Raw genomic sequence first — 21454 nt, 5'->3', positions numbered from 1 at the left:
GTTGGTGACCTCTCTGCGAACGGAGATAGGTCCTTCCTATGCACTCTATCTAGGCCCCTCATAATTTTATACACCTCTATAAGGTCTCCCCTCAGCCTCCTCTGTTCCAAAGAAAATAAACCTAACCTCTTAAGAGGGTTGGTGGGCTGGAGGCAGTTACAGAGAGAGGCAGGGGTGAGGCTTTGGAGGGATTTCAACAAGTGGAGGAGTATTTTAAAGGCTGATGCCAACAGCCATCTCCTCCAGCACAGAATGTGACTCACTACCAATAGGAAGGATGTTACTTTAACTACTGCGAAACTATAATGAGGAGAATCAATCTCTGTACCTTTAACGAACAGTGACATGGTAAGAGGGAAATGAATGATCTTTTCAACATCTATTCCACTTGGCACTAAAGTGTCTGGAACTCATAATAGGAACTTCAGGGTAACAAAATACTGACAAATGTTAAACTGTTTTGTTGACAAAAGAAACCTGAATTTAACTGTTAAAAGATAAATTCTTTAAGAGGGTTCACACTGACTCACCTGACAGGCCGACTCGGGATCCAAACCTCAAGCACCGCAATTGGTTGCAGAACACGCTGTTGCCTTGGCCCACCTGTCATGTATGTAACCCCAGGAAACCTGTATAGTACTGCCACCAGAGAGCTTACCTATTGGAGTCCCAAGGGATCCCAGCATCCCTTGGGAGCACTGTACACACGCAGGCCTACCACCCTGTACCAGCACTCTGGAGTCTGAATAAAGGAGCTAAGGTCACACTTACTCATTGTCTACAGTACCCAGTTGCATTACTTTATTATAAGCATAACAGTTGGTGATGAGATAACGAACAACCACGCGAAAATGCAGAGAACTGTTGGTATCCTGGAGAAATTCTCAGAAGGGGATGATTGGGAGGCCTTCATGGAGCGACTCGACCAATACTTCGTAGCCAATGAGCTGGAAGGGGATGAGAACGCTGCCAAACGAAGTGCGATCCTCCTCACCGTCTGTGGGGCAACAACCTATGGCCTCATGAAGAATTTCTCACTCCGGTGAAACCAACAACCAAATCCTATGAATAACTGTGTACACTGGTCTGGGAGCACCAAAATCCGAAGGAAAGCTTTCTGATGTCAAGGTATCGATTCTACATGTTTCAGCGGTCTGAAGGCCAGGAAGTGGCAAGCTACTTCGCTGAATTAAGGCACCTTGCAGGACATTGTGAATTCGATGGATTCCTTGAGCAAATGCTGAAACACTTTTGTGTGCTTGGCATTGGCATGAGGTTATCCTTCGCAAATTATTGACTGTTGAAACACGAACCTGAGCAAAGCCATAATGATAGCCCAGGCATTTATGTCCACCAGCGATAACACCCTACAAATTTCGCAGCATAAAGAGGTTTCGGCAAGTACTGTACACAAAGTAACATCGTTTTCAGGCAGGAAATGCATATGGCAGAAAGTACACGCCTGCAGCTGTGCGACCTCAGATGACCCAGAGTCTGCCATCAAACGTTAATGCGAGGCAGTTAACACCTTGTTGGCGTGGCAGAGGTGATTGTCGAGCCCATCAATGCCGCTTCAAACACTATATGTACAAAGGCTGTGGAACAATGGGACACCTCCAGCGAATGTGCAACCCCTGCAAACCACCACGTTGCAGAGGAGGATGGATCCACAGCGGATCAGACTGAACTAGAGACTCTAACCGAGGAGGCAGAAGTGTACGGGGTACACACCTTCACCACGAAATGTCCACCGATCATGCTAAAATTCGAACTGGACAGAATTCCAGTATCCATGGAACTGGACACGGGTGTGAGTCAGTCTATCATGAGCAAAAACGCCTTCGACAGGCTGTGGTGCAACAAGCTACGCAGGCCCAAGCGTAGCCCCTTTCATACCAAGCTAAGAACTTACACTAAAGAGCTGATCCCTGTAATTGGCAGCGCAGCATTAAAAGTCTCCTATGATGGAACAGTGCACGAACTCCCAGTATGGATTGTACCAGGAGATATCCCCACACTGTTCGGCAGAAGCTGGCTGGGAACAATCCACTGGAACTGGGACGACATCCGAGGGCTCTCATCCGTCGACAATGCCTCATGTGCCCAGGTTCTGAGCAAGTTCCTGTCGTTGTTTGAGCCAGGCAGCAGAATTTTCTCGGGGGTGAAGGTGCCGATCCACTTGGTTCCCGGTACACGACCCATCCACCAAAAGGCACGAGTGGTGCCATATATGATGCGAGAGAAAGTGGAAATTGAGCTGGACAAGCTGCAGCGAGAAGGCATCATCGCGCCAGTGGAGGTCAACGAATGGGCCAGTCCAATTGTTCTGGTTCTCAAAGGCGATGGCACGGTCAGAAATTTGTGGGAATTATAAAGTAATGATTCACCATTTTTCGCTACAGGACCAATACCCCCTACACAAGGCAGACAACTTATTTGCGGCCATGGCTGGAGGAAAGACGTTCACCAAGTTGGACCTGACTTCGGCCTACATGACGCAGGAGCTGCTGGAATCTTCGAAAGGGCTCACCTGCATCAACACGCACAAAGGTCTGTTCATCTACAATAGATGCCCATTTGGGATTCGATCGGCCGCGGCAATTTTTCAAAGGAACGTGGAGAGTCTACTAAAGTCGCTTCTGCGCACTGTGGTTTTCCAGGACGACATACTGGTCACAGGTCGGGACACCATCGAACACTTGAAGAACCTGGAAGTGGTTCTAAGTTGGCTGGATCACGTGGGACTCAGGTTGAAATGCTTAAAGTATGTTTACCTGGCGCCAGAGGTGAAGTTCATGGGGAGAAGAATCGCGGCAGACGGCATCAGACCCACCGACGTCAAGAACGAGTCCATCAAGAACACGGCGAGACCAAAGAATGTGACGGAGCTGCGTACATTCCTGTGACTCCTCAACTATTTTAGTAATTTCCTACCTGGGTTAAGCACCTTGCTAGAACCCCTACACGTGCTGCTACGCAAGGGAGATGACTGGGTATGGGGGAAATCACAAGAGGCTGCTTTTGAGAAAGCCAGAAATCTGTCATGTTCCAACAACTGCTTGTTCTGTATAACCCATGTAAACCCAGTGTGAGCTGTGAGGAGGACGCAAAGAGGCTGCAGGGTGACTTGGAAAGGTGAGTGGGCAAATGCATGGGAGATGTAGTATAATGTGGATAAATGTGAGGTTATCCAATTTGGGGGCAAAAATACGAAGGCAGAATATTATCTGAATGGTGGCAGATTAGGAAAATGGGAGGTGCAATGAGACCTGAGTGTCATGATTCATCAGTCATTGAAAGTTGGCATGCAGGTACAGCAGGTGGTGAAGAAAGCAAATGGTATGTTGGCCTTCATAGCTAGCGGATTTGAGTATAGGAGCAGGGAGGTCTTATTGCAGTTGCACGGGCCTTGGTGAGACCTCACCTGGAATATTGTGCTCGGTTTTGGTCTTCTAACCTGAGGAAGTACGTTCTTGCTATTGAGGGAGTGCAGCGAAGGTTCACCAGAATGATTCCAGGGATGGCTGGACTGACATATGAGGAGAGACTGGATCAACTGGGCCTTTATACACTGGAGTTTAGAAAGATGAGAGGCAATCTCATAGAAACGTATAAGATTCTGATGCGACTGTATAGGTTAGATGCGGGAAGAATGTTCCCGATGTTGGGGAAGTCCAGAACCAGGGGACACAGTCTCAGGATTAGGGGTAGGCCATTTAGGACTGAGATGAGGAGAAACTTCTTCACTCAGAGAGTTGTTAACCTGTGGAATTCCCTGCCGCAGAGAGTTGTTGATGCGAGTACATTGTATATATTCAAGAGGGAGTTAGCTATGGCCCTTACGGCTAAAGGGATCGAGGGGTATGGAGAGAAATCAGGAAAGGGGTACTGAGGGAATGATCAACCATGATCTTATTGAATGGTGGTGCAGGCTCCAATGGCCGAATGGCCTACTCCTGCACCTACTTTCTATGTTTCTATGTTTCTAACCCATGTAAACGTTTAGTGCTATGTTGTGATGCGTCTTCGTATGGGGCCAGGTGTGTGCAACAAGCAAATGAATTGGGAACATTGCAACCGGTCACCTATGCATCCAGGATTTTGTCCAAGGCCGAAAGGGCCTACAACGTGATTGAAAAAGAAGCTCTGGCATTCGTTTACGGGTAAAGAAAATGCACCAGTATCTGTTTGGTCTCAAGTTTGAGTTAGAAACCGACCATATCACTATTCTCAGAGAGCAAAGGGATTAATACCAATGCATCTGCTCGCATCCAAAGATGGGCGCTTATGCTGTCTGCATATAATTATGTAATCCACCCCAGGCCAGGCACAGAGAACTGTGCTGATGCTCTCAGTCGGCTACCATTGCCCACCACCGGGGTGGAAATGGCACAGCCCGCAGACTTGCTCTTGGTGATGGATGCATTTGAAAACGAAAAGTCACCCGTCACCAGATCAGGACCTGGACCAGCCAGGATCCTTTACTGTCCCTTGTAAAAAACTGTGTCCTCCATGGGAGCTGGTCCAGCGTCCCAGCGGAGATGCATGAAGAGATCAAGCCGTTCCAGCGGCGCTAAGACGAAATGTTCATACAGGGGCAATCGCGTGGTTTTGCCTAAGAAAGGCAGGGAAACGTTCATACGCGATCTACACAGTATCCACCCAGGCATAGTAATGATAAAAGCCATAGCCAGATCCAATGGTGTGGTGGTCCGGCATCGACTCAGATTTGGATTCATGCATGCACCAATGCAACACTTGCTCTCAACTGGGTAAAGCACCCAGGGAGGCACCGCTAGGTTTGTGGTCATGGCCCTCCAAACCATGCTCGAGGATCCACATTGACTTTCCGGGCCCATTTCTAGGCAAGATGCTTATTCAAAATGAATTGAGTGTGTAATAATGTCTGTAAGCACATCCACTGCCACCATCGAAAGCATACGAGCCATGTTTATCATGCATGGTCTGCCTAATGTCCTTGTCAGCGACAATGGCCCGTGCTTCACCAGTACTGAATTCAAGGAATTCATGACCCACAATGGGATCAAGCATGTCACATCTGCGCTGTTCAAGCCCACAGCCAATGGCCAGGAAGAATGGGCAGTCCAAATCATCAAGCAAAGCTTGAAACACGTGTCGAAGGCTCCCTGCAGACCTGCTTGTCCCGAGCCCTGCTCAGCTACTGCACCAGACCCCACTCGCTCACTGGGGTTCCCCCAGCTGAACTGTTCATGAAAAGGGCGCTCAAAACAAGGCTCTCTCTTGTTCACCCTGATCTCCATGATCACGTCGAGGGCAGGCAGCATCAACAAAGCATGTAACATGATCGCGCAAACTTTTCACACGATATTGAAGTCAATGTCCCTGTATTTGTACTCATAGCCAAAGAGGGGAATAGGGTGTTTCAGGTCAAACTTGCTGATGGACTAACTTGCAGAAAGCATTTGGACCAAACCAAACTGTGATTCACAAACAGCCACGAGCAACCCGAAGAGGACACCACCAACTTCGACCCGCCAACACACATAAGTTGTAACCAACATCACAGTCAACCACGAAGCTGAATTCACCATTACCAGCAGCCTGGCAAGACCAGCTGCCTAGCAGCCCAGTGAAGAACCAACAAACTCACCCACACCTGCATTTGTACCGAGACAATAGACAAGGGAGTGGAATGCCCAGATATTCTCACCCTGTAAATAAGTGTACTATTGACATTGGGAGGGAGTGATGTTATGTATGCAACCTTAGGTAACATGTATCATACACTGCCACCAGAGGATATACCTGTTGGAGTCCCAAAGGGTCTCAGCATCCCTTGGGAGCACTGTATATAAGCAGACCTCCCATGCTGTACCGGCACTCTGGAGTTTGATTAAAGGAGCTAAGGTCACACTTAGTCATGACTACAGTACTCAGTTACATTACTTTATTATGAGCATAAGAGTAGGGGCTGGAGAAGGTTACAGAGATACGGAGGGATGTAGGGCTGGAGTAGGTTACTGAGATAGGTAGGGGTGTAGGGGCTGGAGCAGGTTACAGAGATAGGTAATGGTGTAGGGCTGGAGGCGGTTACAGAGATAGGGAGCGGTGTGGGGGCTGGATGGTTAACAGAGATAGGTAATGGTGTAGGGGCTGGAGTCGTTTACAGTGATAGGGAGGGGTGTAGGGGCTGGAGGACATTACAGAGATAGGGAGGAGTGTAGGAGCTGGAGGAGCTTACAGAGCTACGGAGGGGTGTAGGAACTGGAGGAGGTTACAGAGATAGGGAGAGGCGATGCCATGGAGGGATTTATCGGTGCAGCAGAGCAGGTCTCCAATGGTCCTGGTTAACCCTTGCCACTGGACCAAGACCTCGCTCTGTCAAGCCCGTGTGGTGGCTGGTGTACAATTCACACACAGGCATCTTCCACTCTTCAGGATGTAGTTCAGGATCTGGAATATTAGATCCTTCATTGAAACACCTGTCATCCTCGATACGAGGGTCTGCCTAAGATCATTCTGTGATACAAAGAAATTCTGTGACGTTTTTCTCTTTTTCCTCCCTTTCTCCGTTTCCCACATTACAACAGTGACCACCCTCCAAAGGTATTTCATTGGCTATAAACCGCTTTGTGACGTCCGGTGGTAGTGAAAGGCGCTATATAAATGCAAGTGGTTCTTTCTTCCTTCCTATCTTCTCCCTTTGCCATCTTGTATCACCCTGCCCTGCATTTCTTTCCCCCCTTTTCCCTCCTCTCCCACCCCCTGACTTTCCACAATCCGGTTCCCGCTTTAATGGGGTCGGGACTGAATTATAGTTGCATAACCAATATTTCCGCGGATGGGCGGTTCCGCTTTAAGGGCGATTCCAGAGAGCAACCGTGCGGTCAGAAGCGCGATGATGCAATGGCGCTGGGGCGACGATGGAAGAGGAGCTGGAGCGGTCCTGTGATTGGTTGGCGCGAGCTGTCCATCACCCAGCTGAATAGGCAGATTCCCTCACAGCCGGGCGACTCTGGCATTGGCTGAGACGGCTGCCCATCAAGCAGAGGGCCATTGGCTGAAGCGATGGAGGCAGTGTGAAGCGCCCCCTGCAGGGCTCGGAGGGTATTACAGGGTCCCATCAAACACAACAACAACTTATATTTATATAGTACCTTTACCGTACTCTCCCAGGGCAGGTCCAGCACTGGTTAGATACAAGAATAAAGAAAGACGTGCATTTATATAGGGCCTTTCATGGCCACGTGACGTCTCAATCACTTTATGGCCAACTTTTGGGGTGAGCTCACTGTTGGGAAACGCGGCAGCCAATTTGTGCACAGCAAGATCCCACACACAGCCATGTGATAATGACCAGATAATCTGTTTTTGTTATGTTGATCAAGGGAGAAATATTGGCCCCAGAACACCGGCGAGAACTCCCCTGCTCTTCCAAATAGTGCCCTGGGAACTTTTACATCCACCTGAGAGAGCAGGTTTAACGTCTCACCCGAAAAACAGCATCTCCCACAGTGCAGCACTCCCTCAGTACTGCCCCTCCGACGATCCCTCAGTACTGCCCCTCCGCCAGTGCGGCGATCCCTCAGTACTGTCCCTCCAACAGTGCAGCGCTCCCTCAGTACTGCCCCTGCGACAGTGCGGCGATCCCTCAGTACTGTCCCTCCGACATTGCGGCGCTCCCTCAGTACTGCCCCTCCGCCAGTGCGGCGATCCCTCAGTACTGTCCCTCCGACAGTGCAGCACTCCCTCAGTACTTCCCCTCTGACAGTGCGGTACTCCCTCAGCACTGCACTGAGAGTGTCTGCCTGCATTTATGTGCTCCAGTCCCTGGAGTGGGACTTGAACACACAACCTTCTGACTCAGAGGCGAGGGTGCTGCCCACTGAGACAGGGCTGACAGGGCAAATATAGCATGGGTTAGTTATTGTATTACACCCAGAACTTCGGTTAATGCTCCCTCCTGGTGGTGATTTAATGTATTACACCCAGAACTTGGATTAATGCTGCCTTCTGGTGGTGAGTTATTGTATTACACCCAGAACATAGGTTAATACTGCCGCCTGGTGGTGAGTTACTGTATTACATCCAGAACTTGGATGAATCCTGCCACCTAAAGGTGAGTTATTGTATTACACCCAGAACTTGGACGAATGCTGCCTCCTGGTGGTGAGTTATTGCATTACACCTAGGCTCTTTGGTGGAGCTCTCCAATTAGCCCCACCCCTTGCTCTTTCACCATTGCTCTGCAATTATTTCCTTTTTGAAGTGTTTTCCAATTGTTTTTTAACACTAGCTGTTGAATCTGCTTCCACTACCCGTTCAGGCAGCCCATTTCCAAGCACAACAAATTGCTGCATATTTTTCGCGTCTCCTCTCACCTCTGGTAACTCACCACCAGGAGGCAGCCTCGCTCCATGTCTTGGGTGTAAATCAGTAACTCACCACCAGGAGGCAGCCTTGCTCCATGTCCCGAGTAGAATTCAGTAACTCACCACCAGGAGGCAGCCTTGCTCTACGTCCTGGGTGTAATTCAGTAACTCGCCACCAGGAGGCAGCCTGGCTCCATGCCCTGGGTGTAATTCATTAACTCACAACCAGGAGGCAGCCTTGCTCCATGCCCTGGGTGTAATTCAGTAACTCACCACCAGGAGGCAGCCTAGCTCCATGCCCTGGGTGTAATTCAGTTACTCACCACCAGGAGGCAGCCTCGCTCCATGCCCTGGGTGTAATTCAGTAACTCACCATTAGGAGGCAGCAACGCTCCATGTCCTGGGTGTAATTCAATAACTCACCACGAGGAGGCAGTCTCGCTCCATGTTATGGTTGTAATGCAGTAACTCACCACCAGGAGACAGCCTCACTCCATGTCCTGGGTCGAAGTAATCAAGTCATGATTGCAAAATTCTCATCCGTGTTTACAAATCCCTCCATGGCCCTCATCCCTCACTATCTCTGTAACCCCTTCCAATCCCTATACCCCTCCCTATCTCTGTAACCTCCTCCAGCCCCTCAGCCATCCCTTACTCTGTAAGCCCCTCTAACCCCACAAACCCCACCAACAATTCTAGCCCTTTGAACAGCCCTGATTATAATATTGTTTGATAATCGCCCCATGTGAAACGGCTTGGGACGTACGATTCAGCTAAAGGTGCTATATCAATGCAATGGTTGCTGAGGTTGAATGGCCTGATTCTGTGCTCTATCATTCTCAGAGAAATTAGGGCAGGTGACCAAAAGCTCGGTCAAAGAGGTCCGTTTTAAGCAGCATCTTGAAGGAGGAGAGAGGTAGAGAGGCAGAGAGGTTGAGGGAGGGAGCTCCAGAGCTTGGGACCAAGGCAACAGAAGGCACAGCCACCAATGGTGGAGCGAATATAATCAGGGATGCTCAGGAGAATTAGAGGAGCGCAGACATCTCGAGGAGTTTTGGAACTCGAGGAGGTTACAGAGATAGAGAGGGGTGTAGGGGCTGTAGGGGGTTACAGAGATAGGGAGGGATGTAGGGGCTGTAGGGCGTTACAGAGATAGGGAGGGATGTAGGGGCTGGAGGAGGTTACAGAGATAGGGAGGGGTGTAGGGGCTGTAGGGGGTTACAGAGATAGGGAGGGGTGTAGGGGCTGGAGGAGGTTACAGAGATAGGGAGGGGTGCAGGGTCTTGAGGAGTTTACAGAGATAGGAAGGGGCGAGTGGCTGGAGGTGGTTACAGACACAGGGAGGGGTGTATGGGGCTGGAGGAGATTACAGAGACAGAGAGGGTTGTACGGGCTGGAGGAGGTTACAGAGATAGGATGGTGTTAGGTGCTGCAGCGAGTTACAGACACAGGGAGGGGCGAGGGGCTAGAGGAAGTTACAGAGATAGGCAGGGATGTAAGGGCTGGAGAAGGTTACAGAGATAGGGAGGGGTGTAGGGGCTGGAGGAGATTGCAGAGACAGCGAGGGTTGTAGGGGTTGGTGGAAGTTACAGAGATAGGGAGGCATGTCGGGACTGGAGGGGGTTACAGAGAAAGGGAGGGGTGTAGCTGCTGGAGGAGGTTACAGAGATAGGGAAGGGTGTAGGGGCTGGAGGAGGTTACAGAGATAGTGAGGGGTGTAGCGGCTGGAGGGAGTTACAGAGATAAGGATGGCTGTAGGGACTGGAGGTTACACAGATACGGAGGGGTGTAGGAGCTGGAGGAGGTAACATAGATAGGAAGGGGTGTAGTGGTGTAGGACGTTGCAGAGACAGGGAAGGGTGTAGGGGTGGAGGAGGTTACAGAGATAGGGAGGGGTGTAGGAGGTTACAGAGATAGGGAGGGTGTAGGGGCTGGTGGAGGCTACAGAGATAGAGGTGTGTAGGGGCTGGAGGAGATTACAGAGATGGGGGGGTGTAGGGGCAGGAGGAGGTTACAGAGATAGGGAGTGGTGTAGGGCTGGAGGAGGGTACAGAGAAGGTGGGGTGTACGGGCTGGAGGATGTTGCTGAGATCGGGAGGGGTGTAGGAGTTCGAAGAGGTTAAAGAGATAGGGAGGGATGTAGCGGCTGGAGGAGGTTACAGAGATAGGGAGGAGGAACGGCTATGGAGGGATTTGTTAACAAGGATGATAATTTTGAAATCGAGGCTTTGCTTAAGCGGGATGCTAATATAGATCAACGAGAAAAGGTTGTGATAGGTGAGCGGGACTCGAACTCGTGTGAGTTAGGACACGGGGCAGTGAGCACAGGGGGTGATGGGTGAACGGGACTTGGTGCGAGTTAGGACATGGGGCAGTGAGCACACGGGGTGATGGATGAGTGGGACTTGCTGCGAGTTAGGACATGGGGCAGTGAGTACAGGGTGTGATGGGTTAGTGGGACTCGGTGTGAGCTAGGACATGGGGCAGTGAGCATAGAGGGTGATGGGTGAGTGGGACTCAGTGTGAGTTAGGACATGGGGCAGTGAGCACAGGGGGTGATGGGTGAGTGGGACTTGGTGCGAGTTAGGACATGGGGCAGTGAGCACAGGGAGTGATGGGTGAGCGGGTTTTGGTGCGAGTTAGGATATGGGGCAATGAGTACACGGGGTGATGGATGAGTGGGACTTGGTGTGAGTTAGGACACGGGGCAGTGAGTACACGGGGTGATGGGTGAGTGGGACTTGGTGTGAGTTAGGACGCAGGGCAGTGAGCATGGAGGGTGATGGGTGAGCGGGACTTGGTGTGAGTTAGGACACGGGGCAGTGAGTACAGGGGGTGATGGGTAAGTGGGACTTGGTGTGAGTTAGGACATGGGGCAGTGAGCACAGGGGGTGATGGGTGAGTGGGACTTGGTGCAAGTTAGGACACAAGGCAGCCGAGTTTTGGATCACCTCTTGTTTACGCAAGTTTAGAACTCCCTCCCTAACAGCACCTTCACCACACGGACTGCAGCGGTTCAAGAAGGTGGCTCGCCACCACATTCTCAAGGGGCGATTGTGGATGGGAAATAAATGATGGCCTCGCCAGCGACGCCCACATCCCATGAACAAATGCAAAAGAGGAAATAGCAGAGGCCTTGACCATCATTTTCCAGTCCTCTTTGGTTTGGGCATGGTGCTGGAGGATTGGAGGACTGCTAATGTGGTAACCTTATCTAAGAAGGCAGAAAGGAAGGGATAGGCCGAGTAATGACAGGCCTGTCAGCCAACCTCAAGTGTGGAAAAATTATTGGAATAATCCTGAAAGGCAGGATTAATTCGGGACAGTCAGCAAGGATTTGTTAAGTCAAAATTGTGTTTGACTAACCTGATTGAAATTTTTGAGGAGGTAACGAAGATGGTCGATGAGGGTTGTGCGTATGATGCAGTATATTGACTTTAGCAAGGCATTTGAGAAGGTCCCACATGGCTGACTGGTCATGAAGGATAAAGCCCATGGGATCCATGGCAAAGTGGTAAGTTGGATCCAAAATTGGCTTGGAGGTAGGAAGCAAAGGATAATGATTGCTGGATGTTTTTGTGACTAGAAGGATGTTTCCAGTGGGGTTCTGCAGGGCTCCGTATTGGGTCCCTTGCTTTTTGAAGTATATATCAATGACCTGGATTTGAATATAGGGAGTATGATTAAGAAGTTTGTAGCCGGCACTAAAATTGGCTGTGTGATTGATAATGAAGAGGAAAGGAGGATATCAATCTACTGGTCAGGTGGGCAGAGCAATGGAAATGGAATTTAATTCAGAGAAGTATGAGGTGAAGCACTTTGGGAGGGCGAATACGGAATGGGTATACACATTAAACGGTAGGCCACTTAATAGTGTAGATGAAAAAAGGGGCCTTGGGGTGTTTGTCCACAGATCCCTGAAAGTAGCAGGCCAGGTACATAAGGTGATTAAGAAGGCATACATAATGCATGCCTTTATTGGCCGAGGCATAGAATGTAAGAGCAGGGAGGTTATGCTTAAATTGTATAATACTTTGGTTAGGCCACAGCTGGAGTATTGCATGCAGTTCTAGTTGCTGTATTATAGGAAGGACATGATTGCACTAGAGAGGGTGCAGAGGAGATTTACTAGGATGTTGCCTGGAATGCAAAATCTTAGTTATGAGGACAGGTTGAATAGGCTGGGTTTGTTCTCATTGAAATAAGGGAGGTTGAGAGGAGACCTCATTGAGGTGTACAAGATATTGAGAGTCCTGGACATAGTGGATAGTAATGGTCGATTTCCATTGGTGGAGGAGTGCATTACGAGGGGGCAGAGTTTTATAGTGGTTGGTGGAAGGTTTAGAGGGGGTTTGAGGGGAGTCTTCTTTACGCAGAGGGTTGTGGGATCTGGAACTCGCTGCCTGGAAGACTCACCACTTTTAAGAGATGGTTGGATGGGCACTTAAAGTGCCCTAACCTGCAGGGTTACAGACCTAGAGCTGGTAATTGGGATTAGACTGGATGACCTTTTGTTGGACGGCGCAGATATAATGGTAAGTACTGCAGGGAATAGGATACGGCCAGGGTGATCTCGTGGACTAGTTTCGATGCCTGGATGGGTCGGAGAGGAATTTGCCCAGATTTTTTCTCCATAAATTGGCCTGGGTTCTTATCTGGTTTTTATCTCTCCAAGGAGATCACATGACTCTGGTTAGGGTGGAGTGTAGAATGTTTCAGTATAAGGAGTATCGCAGTTGTGTGAGGTGGAGTGGTTGGGCTGGGGGCTCTTTGCCTTTCCGTCATTGTTCATAGGTTATATATAACCTTTAGGGCTGTTGACCAAGAGCCCTGTGGCTCTTTGTCGGCCGGTGTGGACACGATGGGCCAGAATGGCCTCCTTCTACGCCATAAATTTCTGTGATTCTAAATACATGGGACGCGACACCTTCTGCACAAGATAAAAGTTCACGGGCTTGGGGGTAATATAGTAGCATGGATAGAGGATTGGCTAACTAACAGAAAACAGGGAGTCAGGATAAATGTTTCATTCTCGGGTTGGCAATCAGTAACACGTAGAGTGCCACAGGGATCAGTGCTGGGACCCCAACTATTTACAATCTATAGTGATTGTGACCAGTTTTTCAAAAGGGACAAGTAGGACTGCGGCAATTAGAGGGGAATCTCCCTGCTATCAGCTACTGGGAAAGTTGTTGCTCGAGTTCTCCTCAATCGTCTTCTCCTTGTGGCTGAGGAGCTTCTCCCGAAATCTCAATGCGGATTTCGTCCCTTACGGGGCATAACAGACATGATCTTTGCAGCGCGATAGTTGCAGGAAAAATGCAGGGAACAGCGCCAGCCCTTATACATGGCCTTTTTCGATCTTACAAAGGCCTTTGACGCTGTCAATCATGAGGGTCTATGGAGCGTCCTCCTCCGTTTCAGATGCCCGCAAAAGTTTGTCAACATACTTCGCCTGCTTCACGATGACATGCAGGCCGTGATCCTTACCAACGGATCCATTACAGATGCAATCTGCGTCTGGAACAGGGTCAAACAGGGCTGCATTATCGCTCCAACCCTCTTCTCAATCTTCCTCGCTGCCATGTTCCACCTCACAATCAACAAGCTCCCCGCTGGAGTGGAATTAAACTACAGAATCAGTGGGAAGCTGTTTAACCTAAACTACTCCACGGCAGGTCCAAGATCACCCCAACCTCTGTCGTTGAGCTGCAGTATGCGGACGATGCCTGCGTCTGTGCACATTCAGAGGCTGAACTCCAGGACATAGTCAATGTATTCACTGAGGCATATAAAAGCATGGGCCTTATGCTTAACATCCATAAGACAAAGGTCCTCCACCAGCCTGTCACCGCCGCACTGCACTGCTCTCCAATCATCAAGATCCATGGCGCGGCGCTGGACAACGTGGACCATTTCCCATATCTCGAGAGCCTCTTATCAACAAAGGCAGACACTGATTTATCAACAAAGGCAGGCACTGATGCGGAGATTCAGCATCGCCTCCAGTGTGCCAGTGCAACATTTGGCCGTCTGAGGAAAAGAGTGTTTGAAGACCAGTCTCTCAAACCTATCACCAAACTCATGGTCTACAGGGCTGCAGTAATACCCGCCCTCCTGTATGGATCTGATGATGTATAGAAGGCACCTCAAGTCGCTGGAGATATATCACCAACGATGTCTCCGCAAGATCCTGCAAATCCCCTGGGAGGACAGGCACACCAACATCAGTGTCCTCGACCAGGCTAACATCCCCAGTATTGTAGCACTGACCACACTCGATCAGCTTCGATGGGCAGGCCACATAGTACGCATGCCACAGCCTAGAACTTGCCAGCGATATGTGGAATAAGACTAAATAAATTAAAACGTGTTGACAAATCTTTGACTAATGGTGAATTTATTAACATAATCCGCTATTTTCAAAATTCTTGGCGTGGCTTTTGAAGTAAAAATTCGTTATTCTGACTGTTAGAGACAGTACGTTCGGCTCTACTTTCATTAGTGGGTTAAGCAGACTATAATTTGTTATTGGAAAAGACCAATGAAATGCACCACAGAGCGACCAATCAGAAGTTTGCTCCCTATATTCCTCTTTGGCTCGTTTACCATGAAGGAGCTCCACATAAAGCATTTGCTTTGGGAGTCTCGTATCTGGCATGCCAACTCTGTGGCCTGCCCAACGGAGCTGATCGAGTATAGTCAGTGCTTCAATACTGGGGATGTCAGCCTGGTCGAGGACACTGATGCTGGTGCACCTGTCCTCCCAGGGGATTTGCATGATCTTACAGAGACATCATTGGTGATATATCTCCAGTGGCTTCAGGTGGCTTCGAAACATCGTCCATGCCTCAGATCTGTACAGGAGGGCGGATATTACTACAGCCCTGTAGACCATGAGCTTGGTGGTAGATTTGAGGGCCCAAGCTCAGCCCAAGCAAGTTAACTATTCACAATGACCGTTTTTAATCGGAGGGAAAGTGTCTCAGCACCGTGTTTACATTCTGATTACTGAACACAGTATTTGTCCCACTTAAGAGCCGCAAGTTAGTCCGTAAATACAATGTCTATTGTGTGGGTGATGGTGGTATAGTGGTGAGCATAGCTGCCTTCCAAGCAGTTGACACGGGTTCGATTCCCGCCCATCACAACTGGTGTAATTTTACTATCCCTGTCAGGTCAGAAATGACTTATGTGAGCTTGTAACAGCAGCATTTTATAACTAAGAATAATTGTCAATGAAGTGAATGTTGACGTAAATCATTCATTTGCGTCTCCCATAGCTTTAAAAAGGACTTTGAACCAACAAATAAATTCTCAGTCAGAAACGTTGGGTCCATCAACCGCTCATTCCGTTTATACTCTGCTCTTAACATCTCTTTATATTCGGCCCTCACAGCGTGTTCACTGAAGGCGAGTCTCACGTTCAGATTCCGTCTGTTTTATATTTCTCTGAAGTCGATCTCTATCTATATTAATTCACTGGTCAGAATATCCGCTAACAGCAAACCTGCGGCAGTTTGGTGATCTCGATATCTACATGTTCGACAGAGAGTGACTGGGTTATAACCGAGATCAGGAAACGCCCAGCTTCATTGCAGAGATTTAATATATTAAACTAGATCTGGGATAATTATGATCCATAGATCCAACAACAACTGCAATCCATAGAACATTGGTGAGGCCACACCTGGAGTATTGTGTGCAGTTTTGGTCTCCTAACTTGAGGAAGGACATTCTTGCTATTGATGGAGTGCAGCAAAGGTTCACCAGACTGATTCCCTGGATGGCGGGACTGACCTATCAAGAAAGACTGGATCAACTGGGCTTGTATTCACTGGAGTTCAGAAGAATGAGAGGGGATCTCATAGAAACGTTTAAAATTCTGACGAGTTTAGACAGGTTAGATGCAGGAAGAATGTTCCCAATGTTGGGGAAGTCCAGAACCAGGGGTCACAGTCTAAGGATAAGGGGTAAGCCATTTGGGATTGAGATGAGGAGAAACTTATTCACCCAGAGAGTGATGAACCTGTGGAATTCTCTAGAACAGAAAGTTGTTGAGGCCAATTCACTGAATATATTCAAAAAGGAGTTGGATGTCGTCCTTACTACTAGGGGGATCAAGGGGTATGGATAAAAAGCAGGATTGGGGTACTGAAGTTGCATGTACAGCCATAAACTCATTGAATGGCGGTGCAGGCTCGAAGGGCCGAATGGCCTACTCCTGCACCTATTTTCTATGTTTCTATGTTTCTATTCACCTGCAATTTCACAGAAACTGTGGGTGGTTCTCAAAAGAGCCTTTGGTTTATTAGATTATATCCTGTCCGCTTTACTTGCTCTTGGACACACTGGTAGTTTTCTTAGGCAGCAGCACAGCCTGGATATTAGGCAGCACCCCGCCCTGAGCGATGGTCACCTTTCCCAGCATCTTGTTGAGCTCCTGATCGTTGCGGATGGCCAGCTGCAGGTAACTGTGGATGATGCGGGTCTTGTTGTCGCGGGACGCGTTGCCGGCCAGCTCCAGGATTTCAGCGGTCAGATACTCGAGCACAGCAGCCATGTCGACCGGGACTCCAGCATCCACACGCTCAGCGTAGTTGCCCTTCCGCAGGAGCCTGTGAGCACGGCGCACAGGGAACTGCAGTACGGCCCAGGAGGATCGAAACTTGGCGTTGGCCCGAGCTTTACCGCTAGTTTTTCCTCTTCTAGACGTTTCCAAAATCCACACGTTCGGCGAAAGAATGAGAAACTCCTCCCACATCTGCCTTCATTATACCTTCTGTAGGAATGCAGGGAGCGAACTTGTAAAAGGACAAAGGGTGTTACAAAAACAAGCCTGAAGGCTTTGTGTCTTAATGCAAGGAGTATCTGTAATAAGGTGGATGAATTAACTGTGCAAATAGATGTTAACAAATATGATGTGATTGGGATTACAGAGACGTGGCTCCAGGATGATCAGGGCTGGGAACTCAACATCCAGGGGTATTCAACATTCAGGAAGGATAGAATAAAAGGAAAAGGAGGTGGGGTAGCATTGCTGGTTAACGAGGAGATTAATGCCATAGTTAGGAAGGACATGAGCTTGGATGATGTGGAATCTATATGGGTAGAGCTGCAGAACACCAAAGGGCAAAAAACGTTAGTGGGAGTTGTGTACAGACCTCCAAACAGTAGTAGTGATGTTGGGGAGGGCATCAAACAGGAAATTAGGGGTGCATGCAATAAAGGTGCAGCAGTTATAATGGGTGACTTTAATATGCACATAGATTGGGCTAACCAAACTGGAAGCAATACGGTGGAGGAGGATTTCCTGGAGTGCATAAGGGATGGTTTTCTAGACCAATATGTCGAGGAACCAACTAGGGGGAGGCCATCTTAGACTGGGTGCTGTGTAAAGAGAGAGGATTAATTAGCAATCTCATTGTGCGAGGCCCCTTGAGGAAGAGTGACCATAATATGGTGGAATTCTGCATTAGGGTGGAGAATGAAACAGTTAATTCAGAGACCATGGTCCAGAACTTATAGAAAGGCTAACTTTGAAGGTATGAGGTGTGAATTGGCTAGGATAGATTGGCGAATGATACTTAAGGGGTTGACTGTGGATGGGCAATGGCAGACATTTAGAGACCGCATGGATGAATTACAACAATTGTACATTCCTGTCTGGCATAAAAATAAAAAAGGGAAGGTTGGTCAACCGTGGCTATCAAGGGAAATCAGGGATAGTATTAAAGCCAAGGAAGTGGCATACAAATTGACCAGAAATAGCAGCGAACCCGGGGACTGGGAGAAATTTAGAAATCAGCAGAGGAGGACAAAGGGTTTGATTAGGGCAGGGAAAATGGAGTACGAGAAGAAGCTTGCAGGGAACATTAAGACGGATTGCAAAAATTTCTATAAATATGTAAAGAGAAAAAGGTTAGTAAAGACAAACGTAGGCCTCGTGCAGTCAGAATCAGGGGATGTCATAACGGGGAACAAAGAAATGGCGGACAAATTGAACAAGTACTTTGGTTCGGTATTCACTAAGGAGGACACAAACAACCTTCCGGATATAAAAGGGGTCGGAGGGTCTAGTAAGGAGGAGGAACTGAGGGAAATCCTTTTTATTTGGGAAATTGTGTTGGGGAAATTGATGGGATTGAAGGCCGATAAATCCCCAGGCCCTGATGGACAGCATCCCCGGGTACTTAAGGAGATGGCCTTGGAAATAGCAGATGCATTGACAGTCATTTTCCAACATTCCATTGACTCTGGATCAGTTCCTATCGAGTGGAGGGTAGCCAATGTAACCCCACTTTTTAAAAAAGGAGGGAGGGAGAAAACAGGGAATTATAGACCGGTCAGCCTGACATCGGTATTGGGTAAAATGATGGAATCAATTATTAAAGATGTCATAGCAGCGCATTTGAAAAGAGGTGACATGATAGGTCCAAGTCAGCATGGATTTGTGAAAGGGAAATCATGCTTGACAAATCGTCTGGAATTTTTTGAGGATGTTTCCAGTAGAGTGGACAAGGGAGAACCAGTTGATGTGGTATATTTGGACTTTCAGAAGGCTTTTGACAAGGTCCCACACAAGAGATCAATGTGCAAAGTTAAAGCACATGGGATTGGGGGTAGTGTGCTGACATGGATTGAGAACTGGTTGTCAGACAGGAAGCAAAGAGTAGAAGTAAATGCGGACTTTTCAGAATGGCAGGCAGTGACTAGTGGGGTACCGGAAGGTTCTGTGCTGGGGCCCCAGCTGCTTACACAGTAAATTAATAATTTAGACGAGGGGGATTAAATGTAGTATCTCTAAATTTGCGGATGACACTAAGTTGGGTGGCAGTGTGAGCTGCGAGGAGGATGCTATGAGGCTGCAGAGCGACTTGGATAGGTTAGGTGAGTGGGCAAATGCATGGCAGATCAAGTATAATGTGGATAAATGTGAGGTTATCCACTTTGGTGATACAAACAGAGAGACAGACTATTATCTGAATGGTGACAGATTAGGAAAAGAGGTGTTGCAACGAGACCTGGGTGTCATGGTACATCAGTCATTGAAGGTTGGCATGCAGGTACAGCAGGCGGTTAAGAAAGCAAATGGTATGTTGACATTCATAACGAGGGGATTTGAGTGCAGGGGCAGGGAGGTGTTGCTACAGTTGTACAGGGCCTTGGTGAGGCCACACCAGGAGTATTGTGTACAGTTTTGGTCTCCTAACCTGAGGATGAACATTCTTGCCATTGAGGGAGTGCAGCGAAGGTTCACCAGACTGATTCCCGGGATGGTGGGACTGACCTATCAAGAAAAATTGGATCAACTGGGCTTGTATTCACTGGAGTTCAGAAGAATGAGAGGGGACCTCATAGAAACGTTTAAAATTCTGATGGGTTTAGACAGGTTAGATGCAAGAAGAATGTTCCCAATGTTGGGGAAGTCCAGAACCAGGGGTCACAGTCTATGGATGAGGGGTAAGCCATTTAGGACCGAGATGAGGAGAAACCTCTTCACCCAGAGAGTGGTGAACCTGTGGAATTCTCTACCACAGAAAGTTGTTGAGGCCAATTCACTAAATATATTCAAAAAGGAGTTAGATGAAGTCCTTACTACTAGGGGGATCAAGGGGTATGGCGAGAAAGCAGGAATGCGGTACTGAAGTTGCATGTTCAGCCATGAGCTCATTGAATGGTAGTGCAGGCTAGAAGGACCGAATGACCTACTCCTGCACCTATTTTCTATGTTTCTATGTCTACGTGATTGGTCGCTCTGTGGTGAATTTCATTGGTCATTTCTGATGACCAATCACAGCCTGTTTAACCCGCCAATGAAACCTGGGCGGAAATGACTGTTCTCAACAGTCAGTCCTCGAACGATTTAGGAATTCAAACATCCCGCCAATAATTGTTAAAATTGCGGATTATGTTTGTAACTTTACCATTAGCCAAATATTTCCAAAAACGTTTTGTTTCCTTTTATCTTAATCCATATTTCACTTGCAAATTCCAGGCTGTTACAATCAGGATGAAATTTGGGTACTGTTTCAATCTCTCTGCAATGGGCGGGAATCAACCCTCACTGATTCTGTAACGGGCCACATTCCAACTCAATCTTTGTAAAAGTGAGCTTTCATAGATTATTGATCGATGCTGCACAGAGGCGGGAGTGAGCCCAGAACTGGGAGTCCCTCTGTGAAAAGAGAAGAGGGACAGATTGTTCAAACTGTCCTGGTTCTGGTCTCTGTAAGAACTCCCATTCTGGGTTGGGACACTGCGGGAGTGTCGTGTTAATAAACGGACTAAGCCGCAACAGGAATTGAAGAATAAACTTGAAAAGTGCTTGTGAGAGACGATGTGTGATTGAAACATGAGTCTCAGCCCCTAAACAAGCTCTTAATTCGGCAGGCGGTGTAAATGAACGGGTCTGAGAGCAAAGAGAAAGAGCGACCAGGGATCGTGTTTGTAGTTTGTGGGCAGGAAATGCCAGCAACGCTGAGGTCGAACCGGACAGTGAAGCTGCTTATCGGAGAATTCAAAACTAAATCTACAGCTGGAAATGCAAAGCTTCGCACACACTTGTTAGGCAGTTCGTGCATTCCCAATAGTGTGCAGTATGTTCCGTGTCTGACCAGAGAGGGGGCAGTGTGTGATATCCCTGTGGGGTGTAGTATTTTCAGTGTCTGACCCTGAGCTCCCGCAGGAATGGGGCAATGTGTGATGTCCCTGTGGGGCGCAGTATGTTCAGTGTCTGATCCTGAGCTGCCCTCGGGAGGGGACACTGTGTGATGTCCCTGTGGGGTGCAGTGTGTTCAGTGTCTGACCCTGAGCTGCCCTAAGGAGGGGACAGTGTGTGATGTCCCTGTGGGGTGCAGTCCGTTCAGTGTTGACCTGGACCTGCCCTCATTCCTCCTGCTCCAGGGGCAGTCACGCTCCAATCAGTCTGAATTAATTGGAGGGACAGCGTCATCTACTGGACACCGGCGGTATTTCAGGGCACTCATGTCTGGCTCCATTCCAGAGAAATCCAAAACCAACCTGCAGGTTCAAATCATTTTATTGTCAATTGTTTTCCAAACTTTAGCTCCATTTGTTGCAGCTTTCAGTATTTGAAA

The 21454-nt window shown here is 48.4% G+C and overlaps 1 protein-coding gene and 1 non-coding gene across 2 annotated transcripts; one reads left to right on the top strand and one right to left on the bottom strand.

Annotated features, from left to right (window-relative positions):
* The first annotated feature begins 15432 nt into the window (after positions 1-15432).
* Positions 15433-15504, top strand: trnag-ucc (transfer RNA glycine (anticodon UCC)). Its single transcript has one exon. It is a non-coding gene; the product is annotated as a tRNA-Gly (tRNA).
* Positions 15505-16686: 1182 nt separating this feature from the next.
* On the bottom strand, positions 16687-17118 carry LOC139274010 (histone H2A-like). The gene has a single exon (XM_070891067.1). It carries the CDS (start codon positions 17116-17118, stop codon positions 16687-16689), a length of 432 nt encoding a protein of 143 aa, XP_070747168.1.
* Positions 17119-21454: the final 4336 nt, after the last annotated feature.

Source organism: Pristiophorus japonicus, chromosome 9, assembly GCF_044704955.1.
Source record: "Pristiophorus japonicus isolate sPriJap1 chromosome 9, sPriJap1.hap1, whole genome shotgun sequence".
NCBI lineage: Eukaryota > Metazoa > Chordata > Chondrichthyes > Pristiophoridae > Pristiophorus > Pristiophorus japonicus.
Note: the sequence above shows the minus strand (reverse complement) of the source record. Positions and strands in the feature narration are given on the sequence as shown.